A 19106-nucleotide genomic window follows, 5' to 3' on the forward strand; every position below is an offset into this window, starting at 1 on the left:
GCCAGACCGTGGATACCAAGTCCCTCTCCATTCATCATGTGAACCCAACGTCGTGTGCAGGCAAATCAGAGAATGTTGTCAGCAATATCGAATCCTAGCTCCTATCGCTCGGAGTTGTTGGTGGCAATATCGACGGGGGCAATGTGCCACAGAGATTCTCGAGATGATTGCGAGTCTGCGAAGCGAGTGTGGGTGTCTCAAGGTAGCCCATACAGAAGCTCCCATCTACAGAGAAGTTGTGTTGATATGGAGATTGCCTGGCGATGTTCAGTTCCTTGATTGAAAGGATCAGCCAGCCAATAGGCCGGCCCCTTGTCTCTTATAACACTGCACTTTGTGTGTTGCCTTGTGTTGATAACGATGCATCATCCTCTTGAAACAACCAGTCAACTTCCACATATTGTCTCTACACTACACAAGCTTTTGCGTTCAGCCCCCATAGTATATCGTTTTAGATAGGATTACGGCTGCAAGAACGGCTGCATTGACGTTCTCTATCCCGCAGCTGTCAGGTATATCCCTGTCATGATAGACAGGCCGTTGTCCTTTCGTTGCAGACCGCTCACTGGGGCCCGCTAGCGTTATACAGCAATCAACAGACTGCACCCAGAAGAACCCTGTAGCTAATATAGCGTCCTTTTGTCTAGTAGCACATTATCAAGGCTAGCAAGCGCTCCAGCTGAACCAGCTTGGTCACACCATTTACAGGACTGAAGGTGGGTAATACACCCATATTCATTGATTTCTTTTTGTACAGATACTGCAACGTTTGACCGGGCTTATTGTCGCAGTGTTCTAGATCCCAGATAATCTCACTCTGACGCTTCTCGGGAATATCTAGGCTCTATACAGTCGCCCCATACGTATGCATCTCCCCGGCTCTGCCAATGTATCAATATGCCAAAGTAACGCTCACACTACCTGTTTACATATTGGCATCATTGGATATCTTCGCCCTAGCCAAGTAAGCTACCAACCGGAGTTTTATTATGTCGTTGTAAGCAGAGTCTCTTTTTCACTGTTACTATACGGCATGGCAAAGTTGAAAGTCCCTCTTACCGCAATCTGCCAAATCACCTACTTGTGTGCATTCATGCTATACTAGTCCTTCATCCTACTGCTTAAAGATCTTTGCTAGACATCGCCCGTAGCTCTTAGGCAAAGGCGTCCCGGGCACCGATCAGCCTGCACCACCTAAACTGCCACTAGAAAGAGAGAAACGGTGGCTTACGAAGCGCGGCGAGAAACGCACGGCATAGGCGTCACGGCCTTTTCTATATACCCCAAGCGCCTCCCACTGGCACTGGCTTGAGATCAATCACATACTGCCCCCTTCATAAGGCCTTGTGATTCCAAGACCAGAAGCGTAAGTTGGTTGAAATTCCGTTAATGCAACCCTAAGCATAGAGTAGGACAAACCAAAAAACGCCCTGTATCATTGCGCCAGCGTTGCGTCGTACTTTACGTCCGCCCTGCTTGCAAGCGCCCTGTCGTTATAGGGCCCGAAGACGTATAAGGCACAATATATACCTAGTAGGTTCTGCACACCACCTGACCGCTACAAGTGACGCGGCCTTGGTGCTGTCTTGCCATGACTTCCAAGACTCTTTCTTGCTACGCTTTTGGCAAAGCAACAGAGCGCTTTGCCATCAATCTTCAACTATCGACTCCTCACTGGTATGCACATCACTACCCCCAATATACTAAAACAGTTCATGGCTCTCGTATGGTTCGGACTCGACATCATTTTCGTACAGGCATCACTAACTCTCTCCCGCGATGTGGCTCCAAAGATCGAGACGTCAACTCTGTTTTTCCCTTGCTCAGAGACAATGCCCCAAGCAAAAGGCTGCCAACATGTAGCCTGGAAAGCCGCAATCTCCCCACGACAAGAGACTACACAGATAATCGCTGCAGTCTTAATGGCCATAACCTCGGCTGCTGCGATCTCTGCTAATACCAAGCCTGCTGCTACTGTCGCAAACGCCCAACCCACGACAACGGGGAATGAGTCTGGCGAGACAACAGACGATAATAAAAGGCTGAGCAATTCTGCCATAATTGGCATCTCCATGGGGGCTCTAGGGATCACAGTACTTGTTGCCACCGCCATATCCATGATCTATAGTATCAGCCGAAACTCCTATCCAAGGCGCTGTGAGAGATGCAAAAGGGTGTGTCGGCGGAATGCCTCCAAGTCATTTTCGACAATGGCAGAGGCCGATTATACCCACAGCTGGTATGACTCTCTCTCCAGCCTTGGGCCATCTCCCATGCGTAGCCACCGGAAAATACCGCTTGATAACAACGCAGAAGGGGGCTCCATCTCCGCAACCAATACCAGCACCGCTGCAGAAAATATTTCCCCATGGAGCTCATACACCTATGTGCCACAAGAGTCCCCTAGCACTGGGAACCCTCCAGGCTCTACGCAGCAACAGCCAACAACGCCCTCATACAGCCAAAGAGGTCAGGAACGCCTATACATGAGCTGGCGCTCACAGCAGCACCCGGAGGAGCCTATCTATACACGCGCTCTAATCACCGAGAATTCTATTGGCCCGCTAAAGCAAGCTACTGTTCTGCCGTTAGGATCAGAGCTAGAGTCGAGCATATCAAATGTGTCTAGGGGCGAGCAAGCAGAGCTCCCAGGACAGCAGCTGCACTTCGCTACCGGCGCGGTTGTCAAAGTGCCATTGCTAAACAACCCAAGACCTTTGACCGGGCTTCCCAGCAGGTGCGAGTGGAGCGCGTTTGCTGGGCAATTTGCGGACATGGACCTAAGCTTGACAGATGAAGAAGACGATGAGGAATTTACTGAGAGCTCAGCATACCACGGCAGATCGGAAGGCGCAGCTTTTTAAATGCAGGAAAAATATTAAAAGGATATTAAAAGGATGTAATGGAAGGCAACAATATGTCTTGCCATTACACATGGTATGGTAGAAAGAACCATGAATTCATCTAACACTACTTGCAACTGGCCATTATCTCCGGGAATTTGGGTTGGTCCCTGGAAAGTTGTTTCCATCTTCCTCGGGCCATCTAGAGAAGCCCCAAAGCCCCCCATGTGCTCTTCTTGGGTTTGCCCCTGGAAAATTATTGCCGTATTCTTCCTCACGGCCACGCTTCTTGTAGTAACGACAGTCTGAGGCCAAGGAGGCATTTTCTGAGGCGTTGGGTGTTTCGTCGCCCGGTAATAAAGCATACATGGGAGAAGCATCATTCAAGTCTCGTGGTGACCACGGCTGTGGGTTCATGCCAGGAAAGTTATTTCGGTCAAAGGCTGGGTTGAGACCAGTGAAGTTATTGTTGCCATTGCTGAAGCCTTCAGCAGTGTGTGGGTTGGTTCCAGGAAAGTTGTTAGTGGAGTAAGCAGTAGTGTTAGACGAAGACTTGATGTTAGTTCCTGGAAAGTTGTTGCCGGCTTCAGCAAGGGGGGTGTTGAGGGGAACTGGGTCTTGGCGTCTGCGAGGGTGGAGGGTCTTTGAGACCAGGCCTGAGATCTTAGAGCCGCTATATCCCACAAGCTTGTTAGTTGTCATATTTCAATTGCATGCCATCACAGGCAAATGCACTTACAACATGGTGGCTGGGCAAAAATGGATGTTGTTGTGAAGAGAGACAGCCATGTATGTGTATGTGTAGAGATGAAAACGATGAGAGCCAGGCGCTGATATGGTATTTTGGGCAACGAAACTCGATGCAACGGTGAAAAGCTGTACAATGTAACCAAAAGAAATGCAGTATGAAATGATGGACTGCGAGTTGAGTTCCCCTTCTGTGTCCTAGACGGTGCAGACCCTCCGATTTATAAGTCTCCCTTTCGCAGCCAGGCATTCTCCTACGGCCCTTGCACGGCATCTACCTAGACTCTGCGAACTCCCAGCTTTTCTGCGTTTCCGAGCTAGGCATCCAAGGTCGCGCTGGTCATATCTTGCGGCTTATGTCGTTTCCGGGCGGCTAACTGGCCTGGTCAATGAATGAGAGACCGAATTCCTTGTGCCACCGACGCAACGCCGAGGTATTTGCGAGCGCTCGGAAATAACACCACAAGCCGAGAACAAAGACAATGAATGACATGAGCAAAATGGCAGGCCTGTAGGGCTCCAGCATTCTTGACACAACATCTTGGTTTTGCATTAGGCAAGGCACCTATATCTTGTATTATTCTCGAAACACGCCAGCCACAGCCCAGTAAACCCGGTCTCTAGGAGGTACAAGGGTACTTGCGCAATACCGAGACTAGACTCGAGCCTCCGTTACACAGGCCTCTCACCGGCGACGCCCACACAGTCAGCCGATGGCGGCCTGATTCCCCAGGAGATGCCGCCATGATGGACATCGCATTACTGAAAATTAAGTTCTTTCCAAGCTACATTTCTAAAGCACGCATTTAACTTCTGCCTATTTTCGAACGCCCCTGTCTGCTCGGAGTTATTCTAGCCAATCAACATTGCTGTATTTCGCAGATGATGCAGAATTATGTGGGGTGGGGCTGATCTGAGAATCCCAAGCCAAAACGCTCCAATCGTCAAATTGATCGATCTCCTTGTACTCAAGCAAGCCACAATTCACGACATGCTCAGACATTCAACAAGCCATCCATAGAGCAACCAATGCATGGCCAGGTCTGAGCCGGCACCTGCCTTGGCTCCCCCGATAGCACCGACTAACCAACGCCGAATCAAAACGGCCCGAGCCCTATCCACGGAACGAAAGGCTGATCCAACTTCCCGTATGATGCAAAGGGAATCAGTCTATGGGGATTCACTACGGGCCCAGCTGTCGGCAGGGAAAACCGGTCGTTCGACAAATCAATGCGAGCTTTAGCCTGCGTCTCTGACTCGGCAAGAACTAGATTGTTGATGAAGCCCCCCCGTGCATAGACTCTGCACATGCTCATGATATTGAAGGGAAGGCCCTCGACATAGACTGCATTATTCAAGTAGCATGCAACAGGCTTCCCATCCGGAGACACTAGCTGCACTGTAACATCGCCAGCGATGTATCCGTCGCTCGCCGTCGGGGTACGAGCAGCCTTTTCGCTGTCGCGGACGGTCACGTGAACAGGCCGGATAGTAGTGTAGTTCAGCCACTTGATGTCATTGACCGCGTGCACATTCGATTGCGAGCAAAGCACCCATTCGTCGCGGCCACCGCGCTGGTCGTTATAGTTCGACATGTGAGGCGAGTATGGAATGGAGCTCCCCCATTGGCGGCGCTCTGACAAACGCTTGAGATCGCTGGGTGTGAGATTTATACTAGTAATAGTCATGGTCTGTCGCGGGTGACAAGAGATCGCCGGGTAAGCTTATTGGGGTGATCGTCGTTATGGAGGCACAATTCAAGATAAAAAAAAAGGAAAGCTAATAGTCAGCTCTTGCCTCCAGACACTAGAAGGACGCGAAGATGGGTACATATATCAACAGACCTTTATTTCGTCGGATTTAGGCTACAAAATGCCCTCAAATGTATGCAATTAAAGATGAAAAACATAACCATGTTTTGCAAAGTCTCATCATGACGTATCAGCAGAAGAAAGGGACTATACCCCTTCTCTCCTTTGCCCCCCCCCCCCCCCCAATTTCCCAAAACACCAAACACCTAACACCTGCGCCTGCGCGCGCATCTTCTCTCCCCCCAAAGACCCAAATGCCTCCGCCCTTATCATGGGAGCCAACAAGTAGGGTTAGGAATCAAGCCCGGTCGCACCATTACGGATAGCTGCCTCATATGTGGCGCAACGAGAATCCGATTAGTCCCATCGTGAGTCAACACATAACCGACGTTTCCCGGGTGACGCGAGGTCATGCGGAAAACACCCTCAATGATATTCTGTGGCGACTTGGCGTCGTACACGACTTTGTGCAGAAAATACATCTTAGTCCCGTGATCTTTCATATCCAGAGCTGAGAGAATGGCATCGCCCATCCAGACCTGTCGCCCATCCTCGTCGTACCACGTCACAATGGTTTCTGGGATGAGCCACTTGGGGCTGTTTACGACGTGGTACCTAAACACCGGCCGCAAGCTGATCGCCCAGTCGTCGGCACTCAAGGGCCAGGATCCCTTGAAGAGCGCCAGCGCTTGTTCCATGCTCATGTTTAGAGGCCACGCATCATCATCGTCAGGCCCCAGCTCAAAGAAGAAAGGCCCCGGGTTTTGAGCGACAGTCCATGATATCTCATCCTCGTAGGGGGTATCTATAGCATACCGCTCCTCATTCGACCGGGGCTGTGGGTAGTAGCCTTCATTATCATACGCCGCCCCGCTATCGATGCTTGCAGCGCTAGAAGAAGGGCTCTGGCTATGAGAGTTAGCGCAATAAGGCCCGGGGTCGGAGGCTGGGTGGGCTTCAACCGCTATCTCGTCAGCAGGAAGACCATAGCGGATGGTTCCGTCATCTCGGATGATGTTCGGTGCGGCGATGTGTTCTGTGCTCATTTCAGGTTGCTTGCCGGGAAATTGTTTAGAGAAGAGCATCAGAAACTCAAGCCAATGTCTTGGTATCGTAGTTCTGATTGTGGCTAGTGTTCAAGGAAGAAAAGAAAAGAAAAAGGGCTGTCGGATCACGGCTCATACCTACATTTTGTTTATAGCCTTTGTCTTGTGCGACAGACCGCAAGTTATTTGGCAACAAACTATAGGTGTAGGCATCAAGGTGGCTGACTATGTCCTCTGCCTGCATCACTGCTGAGGACAGGCTGCATGAATTGATGAAGCCACCAAGCTAGCCTTCAGCTCTGTGTTGTTGACTACTAGTGGAGTCAGCTATTCCCTGATCTTGCAATATCATGGAAACACGCCATTCTATAAAAGGGCGATATAGAGCGTATCGTCACCGACATCATCTAGGAGGGCTTGTCCCACGATACACCAACAACTCAACACTAAATCTTGTCTCTATGCAATAAGGCGAGTTAGGTAGAGTATATACTGTGATGATTTGCGCCCGGTACATCTAATGACGTGTCTCAAATGCGGGCACCCACTACCCAAGGTTCCATAGGCTCGGTAGGCCCTAAAGTTGTGGTATTAGCATCCTTACTATTGCCCTAGTTCCGTTCCGTGTCCTGATAAATAGCATGGCACAGTAGTCCGTAGGTAGTCCGTGGTAGCACAGAATACTAGTCCCTAACCCTAGTCCCATTCATCGTCGGCACCGTCAAAATCAACTTTGACCTCACAAAATCACCACTACAATCTCATGGACACTAAGCTGTCGCATTTATAGAATACGCGAAATTAGGCATCGTCCGCCTACCCATTCAAGCTATCAATCTCAAAAAAGCACCCCTTCAATTTATCCCATCGACAAATTTACAACGGCAACTTTGATGGTAATTCTGCAAGAACATGCGATAAGATAACGATAACGATAAGGATAAGGATTTGGCCCCGAATTTTTTTTCCTTCTGTTTCAATGCTACTGTTCGCAAAAGAAAGTGCCATAGAACAAGAAAAGCCTTGAAGTTTACAAAACAGTATCCCCGCCACAGCATCGCATTATTGTGCAGTCGGCCTTGCTGTTCCTTTCTTGCCTCTTTACGCATTTACGCATACACAACCAATAGCATCCTCGATATGGTGCTCAAGAAACAGGCAGCCGCGCTGGAGAAGCACGAAGCGGACTAGTATGAATTTTCTCTGCTCTATTTCACGGGCTTTCAAATCATGATGCGCTCTGGATATCTTTTCTAACTTCTTTGCTCTATGGACAGCGCTACGTTGCAATGGAAAATTCGCCGTGACCCCAAGTACGTGCACTCAACCTCTACATGCTTACACGCTCACGCATCACACAGAGGCTCTTTATCTAACACACCCTACTCCTCCTAGATCCTACAAGGAGGACTTCCTCAAGCAATGGGAGCAGTACGAGGCCCAGCGCGAGATCTTCCTCGTTTCCCCATCAACTGCTACCCCCGACTCGATTCAGAGCTTCCACGATATCATTGACCTAATTGCCCACGTTGCCGACTGCTACCCCGAAGATACTGCGTCGTTCGCCGGCGACCTGAAGACCATGCTTTTGCAACACCACAAACTGCTGCATCCTGAGCTGCGCGAAAAGGCCGTGGGCAGCCTTGTCCTGCTGCGCCGCAAAGAACAAATCGACTCTTCGAGCCTTCTTACCACTCTATTCCCTATTCTAGTGGAGTCCCCTAGTAAAACCATGCGTAGCTTCCTATTCAACAAGATCATTAGCGAGCTTCGCAACTCAAACTCCAAGGCTACCAACCACCCCCTCAACCGAACTGTCCAAGCCGTCATGTACAACCTCATTATGGCTGATCGCTCATCGCCCAAGGCGCTCTGGGCTGTCAAGATTACCCGCGAGCTTTGGAAGAGACAAATCTGGACCGATGCTAAGCCTGTTGACGTCATGAAAGAGGCCTGTCTGTCCACAAACGAAAAGGTTGTTACTGGCGCTGTACGCTTTTTCCTAGGCGGTGACCAGGAGCGCGAGGCTTTAGAAGATGAAGACAGTGACGCTGAGACCATCGATCTCAAGAAACTCCAGCACCAAATGGGCATCAACAAAAAGTCCAAGAAGAAGTCCAAGCAGTATGACAAGGCGTTGGGCAGCATCAAGAGACAAGAGGCAAAAAAGAACAAGCCCCATCCCCTCAATTTCTCAGCTCTGCACCTCTTACATGACCCCCAAGGCTTCGCCGAAGTTCTTTTTGACAAACATTTACAGAGTTCCAAGGCCAAGCTTTCGCTTGACAGCAAACTTTTAGTTCTTCAGCTGGTCACGCGTCTAGTCGGCCTGCACGAACTTACCGTCATCTCTCTCTACTCTTGGTTCATCAAGTACCTCACTCCTCGCCAAAAACAGGTCACCTCCTTCCTAGCCTGCCTCGCACAAGGTGTGCACCAGTTTGTGCCCCCTGATGCTGTCGAGCCTCTTGTTCAGAAGATTGCCAATGAGTTTGTTTCAGAAGCATCTGCAGCTGAGGTCGCCGCTGCGGGACTCAACGCAATCCGTGAGATTTGTGTCAGACAACCGCTTGCCATGAATGATACCCTTCTTCAGGATCTAGTCCAGTACCGCAAGAGTAAGGACAAGGGTACTATGATGGCCGCTAAGGGTCTATTATCACTATTCCGTGAAGTTGATGCAGAGCTCCTGGCCAAGAAGGACCGTGGAAAGAACGCTACTATGGGCATTCGCAGTGGCGAAATCAAGAAGCGCAAGTTTGGTGAGCAGGAATCCGGTGGCATCGAGGGTCTCGAGCTTCTTGAGCAGTGGAAGGAAGAAGAAAGGGAAAGGAAACGGGTTGCCAAGGAGGCAAAGAAGCTGGCCGGCGAGGATGAAGAAGAGGATGTTGGCGGTGAGAAGAGAGAAAAGGGCATCAAGATTGATGACTCTGATGATGAGGATAAAGACGGCTACAACTCTGATGACTGGGAGGTGGAATCCAACGACAGCGACGACTCTGGAGGCTGGATTAATGTCGAGCACTCAGATGATGAAGACGAGCCGGCCACAAAGAAAGCCAAAACTATTGCCGATGGGGAGGATGCCGAGGAAGAAGACGAGAAGCCCAAGCCTCTTTCCAAACTTGCTACCACAACTATTCTTACGCCTGCCGATCTGGCTAAGCTTCAAGAATTGCGCCTCCAGGCCCAAATGGACAAGGTGATGGGCCACAGCAATCAAAAACGCAAGGAGACTCAGGATCGCCATCGCGACGAGGGTCTAACTGCGGAGCAAATTGAGGCACCCGCCAAGCTCAGGAAGTCGACCAAGGAGGAGCGTCTAGCATTAGCTGCTGAGGGCAAGCCTAACCGTGAGGAGCACAAATCAACCAAGGCCATCCGCAAGTCCAAGAAGGACGCGCAGGGAAAGAGCACGACCAACAAAGACAAGGCCCGCAAGAAGAACTTCCTAATGACCTTGGGCAAGGCCAAGTCGAAACAAAAGCGTAGTTTGGTGGAGGCCAAGAAAGTCCTTACCGGCCATATACAGAGGAGCAAACGTGGTGGCAGAAGAGCCAACGGCTCATAGAAGCCGGGGGATAAGCCATAATAAAAGGGGATATAATCATGTTATAAAGAGGGATCAAAATACAACCCGGATACCACCATATGTGCCTATCACTGAACAACGTGCCGTTCATGACAAGTATATCTACGCTATGCCTATATGTCCGCAAACGTCTTCATGCTTGTCGAGAGAGTATTTTCCTCGTATAGAATGAACTCAAATATAAGCAACTACCAAGACCAATGATTTATGACTGAAAATTTCGTTCTTGCCTGCCTTGCAACAAATGACTGTGTTGTGTAACTATAGCAAGAAATCAAGATGACGCCGCATGTTCAAACCCAAGACATGCTTATTGCGAGATAGGCCGTTCATCACTTGACGACATGTCAACCTTTTTTGAGCGTCATGCTACATTTTCATCGCCACTATTCATTCAAAGTTAGCGAGCATATGCCCTCGCGTATATATGGAGTAGTTGGCTTCCCGTCTTTCAGATGATATACTACCGTTTGAACCTGGTTTCATGCATTATTGATAGGGTCGGATGCTTCCTATCATTCCCTTTTTTTGTCTTATTTGTTTATCGAGAATATTCTTACCATCGCGGCTATTCAATGCGCACCACACTCTATCACCAACAACGCACGAAGCTGTAAGTTTCCCGCCCTTAGTTTTGGGTATGGTTTTCCTGACATAGCCCGAGACAGCTCACTCTAACGCATTGCCAAGTCCAACTTTTAGAGTCGGGAAAACACCCCGACATAGGCCAAAGTGTGATTAGTGTGCAACTCATGATGGTCTAGAAGTCTCATTAGCTTCATCCTAGTCCGCCATCTAAATATGTTGACGGCTTTCTTCTGACTTGCCCTTTTCTCTCGCCAACCGAAACCCGGCGACGGAGATACCATCACGGCAGGCTCCTTTACTAGCAGCTTCTTAGTTGCTAAACACCGGAAAGCCCACTCTCGCGTGGGAATATATATGGCTCCAGAACCAGATGCCTGGGTTTCTTGATCCATTTTGTCTTTTGCCAACCCCTTTGAGCTCGGCAAGAAGTGTTTTCTAAAACGAAAACCTTCGCTTTCTCCAACTATTAAGGCTTCTTACATCACTACAGCCTCAAAACCAAAACCAAGCCTGGAAGCAGCCTAGCTGGCGAGTATATCAAGTCGTCGGGCTACTTGATGAGCCTATTCTTGCCATACGCCACTAACCAACTATCTTAGAAGTTGCGGTAATGGCAGCAGTGACAGAAGTACTCCGTCCAGCAACCCAAGATTTTCTGTGCCCCAATACGCTGATTGCTTTGCAACAAGCTCAAAGCCTTACGTGTACTGACATCTTGCCGCCTCTCCACCCGAAATATTTTGACCGAAACTGGTACCCGATATCTTTCTAGCTACATGTGATGCTTAGAGGAGGCCCGATGTCATCCACAGTTCTTCAGATGGCGAGAACGGGCGCCGAGGGTGATAATTTCGTCTCCCAAAACCCATGCTCGGAGCATGATTCGGCTGTCCCTCTCATTTTCATCTAAAGTTTTCCCGATATGATTTCCCAGCTCAGTTTTAATTTTGCTTTGGCTGCTTGGCGCTTTCGACATTCTTTTCCTATCCTCTACTTGCTCAGGGTTGCTCTGCTCTTTATTTCCAACGTTTCATTTCCTTCTAGCTCAGTCACTGCAGAGTACAAAAGCTCAGGAAACTTCGTGTACTTTATATATAGTGCCAATCAAGCAGAAGTTCAGATTGCAGTAAGTGGAAAAGACAAGTTGTGCTGCAAGATGAGTTGTTAAATTCGCCGAGACTGAAAGCTCTACATGATGTATTATCTATATTATCTGCATTTCTACATAGCCAAGTCGCAGGCACATAACACTATGGCATTACCGAAGTCACAGCACATTGTCGGTTCTTTTGTAACTTCAATAGCTTGGCCTCATGAGCACAATCGGTTTTTAATATCAGAATTATCTGCAGTGCAGCGTTGTCCAGTCCGGTTGTCAGTCTAAATTGCACAAGTGCCCAAAGTCGCACACGTGCAAGATAACTCCAAGAGCTATTCTAAAGAGACACCAGCTCCTTAGAAGCCACATCAACTCTGCATTCAGCACAGGGTAACTCCTAATTACAATTTCCAAATCTCTTGGAAAATAAACAAAGCAGGGAACTATCACCTCTTTAAGCACGTAACACTACCTGCTCAGCATCAACACGTTATCTCACTGATAGAACTTTGGACCCGAGCTTAATGAGGGCGTAATTATAATAATCTAACGTGAGTGGATAAGCATGATCAAAGCTCCCCCTCCCAAGCGTCTGCTCCTCATATATACTGAGTGAAGTCTAGACGAGATACATGCCGTGGATATATTTCTTTCCGCTCTTACATACAGACTTTCTCAATTATAAGCAAGCCAACATCAACATTACATTATGATTATTGCACAATACCCTGAAGCATTCAAAGGTGAAAGCTACCGCACTTTGCAAAGCCTGAAACGGATGATATAAATTGGCAAAAACGAAGCAAAATCACAGCTGCTGCCTACCCTAGAAATCAGCCGTTCTAAAAACGCCAAGTGCATGGTGCCCTCGCAGCAACAACACAAAAAGGATTCAGACCGAGCTCTCGTGGTCAAGACAGGCCGTGAACGTAAATTGGCATTTATAAACGGCCCTAGTAGCTTCTGGATACATGGAGCACCTGGACCTCCCCAACTCGAGCACGGAGATCCAACTGCCAATATGCTTTGTCTACGTGGAGCTTAGCTGATATTCTATTTTCCTGGGAGGATCAAGATCCCCTGGCTCCCGGGTTTTGGAGCAGACTCTTCTGAAACAATAAAGCGCCTACTTGTCTACGCAATCAGCCGAGTTTGTGGCTTCAGTGAGTCCAGTTTCCCCATTGCAAACGCTGGTTTTCAATCGGCCATTCATCTCCGGGGGGTTGTGCATAGTTTACTCGTAACGTCCAACTCAAACCTAAGGGAGGGCCCAACCCGATGCGCGCTATCTAATAAGATAATCTTGTCCATTCATGCAACAAGCTGTCAATTCTTTGTGCCCTATCAGCCATAAGTTGCTATGATAAAGCTCAAAATGATGGCAACTAACTATAAACACACAGAGACAAAAGTGGTATATCGGTATATTTCGGCTAAACTCAAAATGCAGGAAGCCCTGGGATCAACATGAAGGCAAGCTATGGTATCATGGCGAAGACGCGCGTCTTTTTGGAGAGCAAGCTTAGATTTAGCCCTGCAGACTTAGGCTCAAAGTGCCACACCTAGTTTAGTAAGTGAGTCGATAAGCCCCAGCAGCTTTGACAAGCGTGTAGTAGAAGCCTTATGACACAGAAAGATGTGTTTTCCTGTGTCAAGAGGCATTGGTCCCTAACTTGGTCTAGCATGTAGGGTGGGATAGATAGTCCATCACCAAAACACATGTGGTATGCAAACATTATAATGCTTGGAGATACGCAGCCTTCGTCTTACAACCCATTAGAAACCGTCCAAGATGATATTATCTCCTGTACAAGGCAGAAGCTACCAATATGCCTTGCACGGTCCAGTAGCATCTACAACGAGAGCCACCACCTTGCATGAATTCCGACTGCTGCAAACTTTGTTAGCCATCGTTTCCAGTTCGGAGTTGGTCTTGTACATGTGTGGGCATAAATGAATGAATAAGAGACTTTTGTTTCACGGCGAACGACATCGCAAAGACAAAGACATCAGCTTGCATTCAATAGACCAAGTATGCGTTTAATACAATTTGAGGTCTAGGAAGCCAGCTGTAAGCTCAACGGTGAGATTTCCACAAGTTAATGTGTTTGGCCCACTGTCGTAACCCTATATTCTTGTCAAACCCTTATATACGCCGTTCCTTCTCTTTTGTGGTCTCAATAACCGAGAAGGCAACTTCGTATTCTATTTCTGGCATCACCTTCATTCCATCAATTAGACCGTCACAAGGGAACACCCTCGGCTCATTTGCCTAATGTTCTACGAGAAAAACCCGCAATCCATTCGCGTGAAGGCTTCAGGGGAATGTCACTGTTTACCTTGGATAGAAGCCCACTGTAATAAAAGAAAATAGAGGGGAGGGGCTCCCGTGTCATGCAAATGACCTCATAGTCTTGCTTGTGGCTGTACCGCTTTTTCGGCCCTCTCGTGTTTGGGCGTTGTCTCAAAGGATTTCCAGGGCTAAGCCAAAGCGTAGAGTCTAGCATAATAAAGACGAAAGAAAGGGTGACAGTGACTGAGCTGATTGTGATGGCTTTGTGTTGCTGTCATGCAAATGTGTATATACAGTATTTACGACACCCACGAGGGATTGGTTGGATTATCGTCTCTTCAGGTTACTCTTGTTTCTGTTGTCAAGCTGAGCGACTAAGCAGATCAAAGAACTTTGATGTTTTCAGCAACATCGTTATTCCCGTCATGTTTCAACACCAATAGGCGCCCTAGAACTTTAGACACGATCTAGACCTTTCTGATCCTGACTTAAACTGTTGGAGGATGGGGGGGAAAAAGTTGCAGCGCACTAAAATAAGAGAGGGGATAGAGCAAGAAAGAAATACCGAACGACATGCAAACCTGGTGATAATAGGGAGAGACGCCGAAGTCCAGAATAGGATCCAAGAGCCAAGATGCGAAGTGATGTACAAGCTAGATATCGCATGGCAGGCCAGGTAGATCGATACCCTTAACCTCAAGGTTGACACCAGGCGGACTTATTTATTTGGCTTGTTGGTCTGGGAATGTCGTGCTGGGGGAGGTTGTGGCAGTGCTAATAGAATTCCCGCCTCCCCTTATAAGAAGCACTGCTGTTTCCACCCGTGTCCGCTTGTGTGCATGATAATCCAATGGACTATCGATCCAGATTAAGCCTTTTCATGGTGAGATAAAATGTGTGGTAAATATTGGTGGCACAGCTACGACATTGGGCGGAAAAAAGAGAGAGCCAATAGGTGGGGGATGTCTGTCAGTACAAGTATTAGTTTTAGGACTATAGCATGTTGGCTGTCTGATACGTAGCAAACCTAGGATAATACGGACTTTGCATGGGAGAACCGTACCGCACTTTCGGAATGATGACCTCAGTGGAGACATGAATCCGCATTCTGTCAGCCAAGTCTTGGTTGGCCTACCTCGCTGTTTCGCGGTCTCATGGCAAAACTTGCCAGTATTTGCATTTTAACCTGTGTGTTTTTGAAAGGAAACCTAGCTGCTACAACCCAGGCCTCAGGCTAGACCTATGGGGCCTGTAGTTAGTGAAAGAAACCTGGACCTGAAGGAGTCAATGTGCAAGCACAGGGCACCAGCACCTTTGGCGCCAGTGATATTTAGCCAAGATCTTTGGAAGGCTAATGAAGCACTTGGGTTTTTCGGCATCCACAAGCAGGAACAGGCCGGTAGAGGATGCTAGAGACATTGACTAAAAGAGCATTTGATTAAATTAGTGCTTCCTCTCCATCTCTTTGTTGACTCCGCCGAAGAGACAGACGAAGACGCATGTAGGTAGTGTGCACTTGTGTGGCTCTTCCGCAATAGGATAGGCGAGAGGTGTTTCGGCGGGATGCGCAGTATCGACCAAGCCATCAATCCCGTTCGGGGTTGATTGCTTTTGCTTTGGGCATACAAGCAATGGGTTTTGGGCTCTCTTTTGTTTCGTGTTGTATTGCATATCATCGTTGTGGTGGCCTGACCTGACTGGAAGAGAAGGGGGCACATCGTCTCAAGCAAGTAAGGCACTATCAGATCGGCTTTTCGGGGTCGACTGGTGCGCTTGGGCGCCCAATAATTAAGTGTTATAGGGTGCAGAACAGGGCTACGGTTCGCTGGGTCACGTAGTTTGTGCTTGTTTGCTTGGATTGTTTGCCTGTGGCCAAAACGGCGATAGCTTCCGTTTTGAGCTGTAAATGGTGTGCCAATTGTGGCGGCTAAACTCCGGAGCATTGTGTTTATGCACAGTGTGCAAAAAATACACAGGCCCGCTAGCTCTAGCCTAGGCTTTGCGCTAGAGACTGGGTACCTTTTTGAGCTGGTTTTGGCTGCCTTTGGCTCACTAAATCGGCTTACGCGGCCTTTTCCCCTTTCCTTTAATGGCAATCAACCCCCCGGTCGTACTGCAACTGCTGCGATATCCTGGTTAGCTAAGCCCGGTCCCCATTTCCAAGCCTCCCTGCATGAACGGCCGAAGTACAGGAGAGAGAGCAGAAGTACATGCACATAGAGGGAGTATGGATAGGTACATGCCTTCAGTGAGTGTGATGGGAAGTCATGCTACAAATGTACAAGCAAAAGCGGATAGGTCGCCGCCGCTGGTGAGTAGCGCCACTAGAAGGGATCCAAGCTAATGGAGCCAATGGAGAGGGAGTAAAGGAAGAAGGGGCTGATACTTCATACTTCAAACCAGCCCGCCCCTGAAGGGCGATTTTCTTCTTTTCCACGGCTTCCCCATCCTCCCCTTCTTCACTTGCTCCCTCACCACAACAACGCACAAACACTCACACACATTCTACCTCTTCGATTTTCTTGATTATCACCACTTTTCCTGCTTATTTGTTTCTGACAACTTCCATCATCCTTTTTCCTGCTGTCTTTGCTCTCTGCTTTTCATCACTTTCTTGCTCCAATAGTATCACCAACTCATATTTAACCTCGTTTCAACTCAAGCATAGTCTACTACATACTTCCAACTCGCCCGATCGCTTTCTGACTGCATCTAAAACGTCGTTTTCTTGGGCTTGATCGCTACCCATTGACCGTATACTTCTCGACCACCCACCTCCCTCTTCTCAACCTGCCACTATCTGACGGTGCCAAAATGTCTGGCCAGTCCGTCGACCCCGTGGACACGATGCTCAACATGGACGGATTTGAAAATGTCTCTCATTACTCGCCTGAGCTCTCTCCTTCCAGCTCCCACAAGAGTGCCTTCATCGCCCGCCCGTCCAGCCAGGCCACTACTCCCATCATGCCTCAGATGGCCTCTCAAATGTCTGGCCCCAGCCACCAGTACGACCTCTACAAGCAACAGACCGGCATTGTTCCCGGAGCCCTCGCTAGCACTCTGGCCTCCGTCAACGTCAACGCCGGCATGCCTGGCTTTTCTGGCTCCGTCAATATGGATTACATGGGTGGTATGACTAATGATCCACTGTTCGGCTTCAACAATGCTCCTAGCCAGGCCATGAACCCCAGCGAGCTGGGTCTGGACTTCCAGTCTCAGACCAACGAGTTCTTTTTCGACAATGCAATGGCACCTTCGGTTGCCGATTCTGCTAGCATCGCTTCGCAGCCTATCGTTCCTTCGCAGTCCGGAAATGTCCGCTACTATCCTGGCATGCATAAACAGGCTGCCCTTATGAAGGAGCAGCAGCGTCAACGCCAGCAGCAGCAGCAGGCTACCTCTGCTCGCCCTCGTTCTAAGAGCAATCAGCCCACTGATCCCATCGTTGAGCAGAAGATCACTCAACTCCTAAACTCGATGCGTGCTAAAACCAGTGCCACTGATGTCGCCCCAGAATCCGGCTCCCTCAACCTCCCCAAGCTCAAGAAGGAGGAGGAAGACATGGATGAAGACGAGCGCCTCCTAGCATCTGAAGAGGGCAAGAAGCTGAGCAGCAAGGAGCGTCGCCAGCTTCGCAACAAGGTTTCCGCCCGTGCTTTCCGCTCACGTAGAAAGGGTAAGTTTTCACACATTGAATTTTTATGGGGTTTCGTGAGAAATAATGACTAATAATGGAAATTGCAGAATACATCTCGCACCTTGAAGCAGAGATCTCCAACAAGGTTGCCGAAAACGGAGACCTGCGTGCTGAGAACCGCTCGCTCATGGAGGAGAACAAGCGCCTGAGCGATCTTACTCGCATGCTCCTTTCTTCTCCCTCTTTCTCCAGCTTCCTGAACAACCTCAGTGCTGATGCCATGGCTGCCGAGGCCCAGGTCCAGACTCAAATTCCCCAGGAAATCAAGCAGGAACATTCCCAGCAGATGCCCAAGGACGTCGGCCAGTATGCTGCTTCGATTCACAGCCAGCAGCTGACTATGATTCCCGAGCAAAATGCCGAGTTCACTATGAACCCTTATGAGGGTTCTGAGCCTTCGCTCTACAACGTCCAGCCTCAGGTCTTTGCCCTGACTGAGCTGCCCGAATTGCCCGCATCTTTCACCGAGTCTTTGAGTGGCAAGCAGTCCAACTTTGCCGCTCCCATTGAGTCTGAGTCTGACGAAAGCAAAATTGAAATCCCTGCCATTGAGAGCATCAGAGAGAAGGTTATGGCCCCTGAAGCGCCTGTCGAAGCGCCTGTCAACGCCGAGTTCGAGGCTAATCCTGAATTCGCTCTTTTCAACTCATCTTTCGAAGATGCCGTCAACTCAGAGGAGTGTGAAATTGACATTTTCGGAGGCGTTGCACCTGAGAAAGTGCTCGCCCGCTATGAGTTTGTCGATGCCGAAGAAGAGGAGCGTAACGCTACCTTTGCTATGGCTCGTATCGAACGTCTCAGCGATATCCTGAACGCCAGAATGAATGCCGTGGCTCACATGGTGTCTGAATAGACTCAGTCTAAACGCAGCTATTAGCTGGACTAGTCGCTGTATGCAGAACCTGGCGTACCCTGCTTGCATCATTCTTCTTCGACGGCATATATTTTGTCCCTTTTTTTTTTTTTTACTTTTTTTGTCTACTTCAACGTCTCTGTCTGTTTTTGCATTTTGTGTACCTACTCCTGGGCAAATTAGCGTTGGCGTTTAGGACAATATCTTTGCTGTTTTTGCTATTTTTTTCCTTTCTTGGAATGCTAGAGATCAGAGCTCGCGACTTTATTTTCTCTTTTCCTTGAACACTCATTTATCACGATCCTTTATGGCCGCTCATATCCACACACACACACACACACGCTCCTTGCCGTTATTTGTCTTGGGCTTGTATTTTGATTTTGTTCTGATTTTTTTTTTCTTTTCTTATGTTTATATTGGGTTCATAATTTGCCCGGATCACATCGTATTGTTTGTCATATCCTGTCTGCCTGTTGGCAATGGGGGGACCCTGATCCAGTTTCCCCGCCTTTTGTTAGTATTTTGTGTATAGAATTT

General features: G+C 48.7%; 5 protein-coding genes across 5 annotated transcripts; 2 read left to right on the forward strand and 3 right to left on the reverse strand.

The window, feature by feature from the left end:
- Window positions 1–2210: 2210 nt before the first annotated feature.
- On the forward strand, window positions 2211–2864 carry HOO65_010541 (uncharacterized protein; the record flags this gene model as incomplete). Its single annotated transcript, XM_070999745.1, has 1 exon — window positions 2211–2864. The coding sequence occupies one exon, from the start codon at window positions 2211–2213 to the stop codon at window positions 2862–2864; it is 654 nt and encodes a 217-aa protein (XP_070862363.1).
- A 123-nt stretch (window positions 2865–2987) lies between these two features.
- Window positions 2988–3587, reverse strand: HOO65_010542 (uncharacterized protein; the record flags this gene model as incomplete). Its single annotated transcript, XM_071006182.1, has 2 exons — window positions 2988–3516; window positions 3583–3587. The coding sequence occupies 2 exons, from the start codon at window positions 3585–3587 to the stop codon at window positions 2988–2990; spliced, it is 534 nt and encodes a 177-aa protein (XP_070862364.1).
- Window positions 3588–4687: 1100 nt separating this feature from the next.
- Window positions 4688–5278, reverse strand: HOO65_010543 (Ribonuclease H-like protein; the record flags this gene model as incomplete). Its single annotated transcript, XM_070999746.1, has 1 exon — window positions 4688–5278. The coding sequence occupies one exon, from the start codon at window positions 5276–5278 to the stop codon at window positions 4688–4690; it is 591 nt and encodes a 196-aa protein (XP_070862365.1).
- Window positions 5279–5670: 392 nt separating this feature from the next.
- HOO65_010544 (uncharacterized protein) lies at window positions 5671–6447 on the reverse strand (the record flags this gene model as incomplete). The annotated part of the gene is made up of 1 exon (XM_070999747.1): window positions 5671–6447. The coding sequence occupies one exon, from the start codon at window positions 6445–6447 to the stop codon at window positions 5671–5673; it is 777 nt and encodes a 258-aa protein (XP_070862366.1).
- A 10386-nt stretch (window positions 6448–16833) lies between these two features.
- On the forward strand, window positions 16834–18569 carry HOO65_010545 (bZIP transcription factor; the record flags this gene model as incomplete). The annotated part of the gene is made up of 2 exons (XM_071005694.1): window positions 16834–17695; window positions 17764–18569. 2 exons carry the CDS (start codon window positions 16834–16836, stop codon window positions 18567–18569), a joined length of 1668 nt encoding a protein of 555 aa, XP_070862367.1.
- Between the last annotated feature and the right edge of the window lie 537 nt (window positions 18570–19106).

The sequence above is a fragment of the Ceratocystis lukuohia genome (genome assembly GCF_044167205.1).
Source record: "Ceratocystis lukuohia strain C4212 chromosome Unknown Supercontig1_pilon, whole genome shotgun sequence".
NCBI classification, from domain to species: domain Eukaryota; kingdom Fungi; phylum Ascomycota; class Sordariomycetes; order Microascales; family Ceratocystidaceae; genus Ceratocystis; species Ceratocystis lukuohia.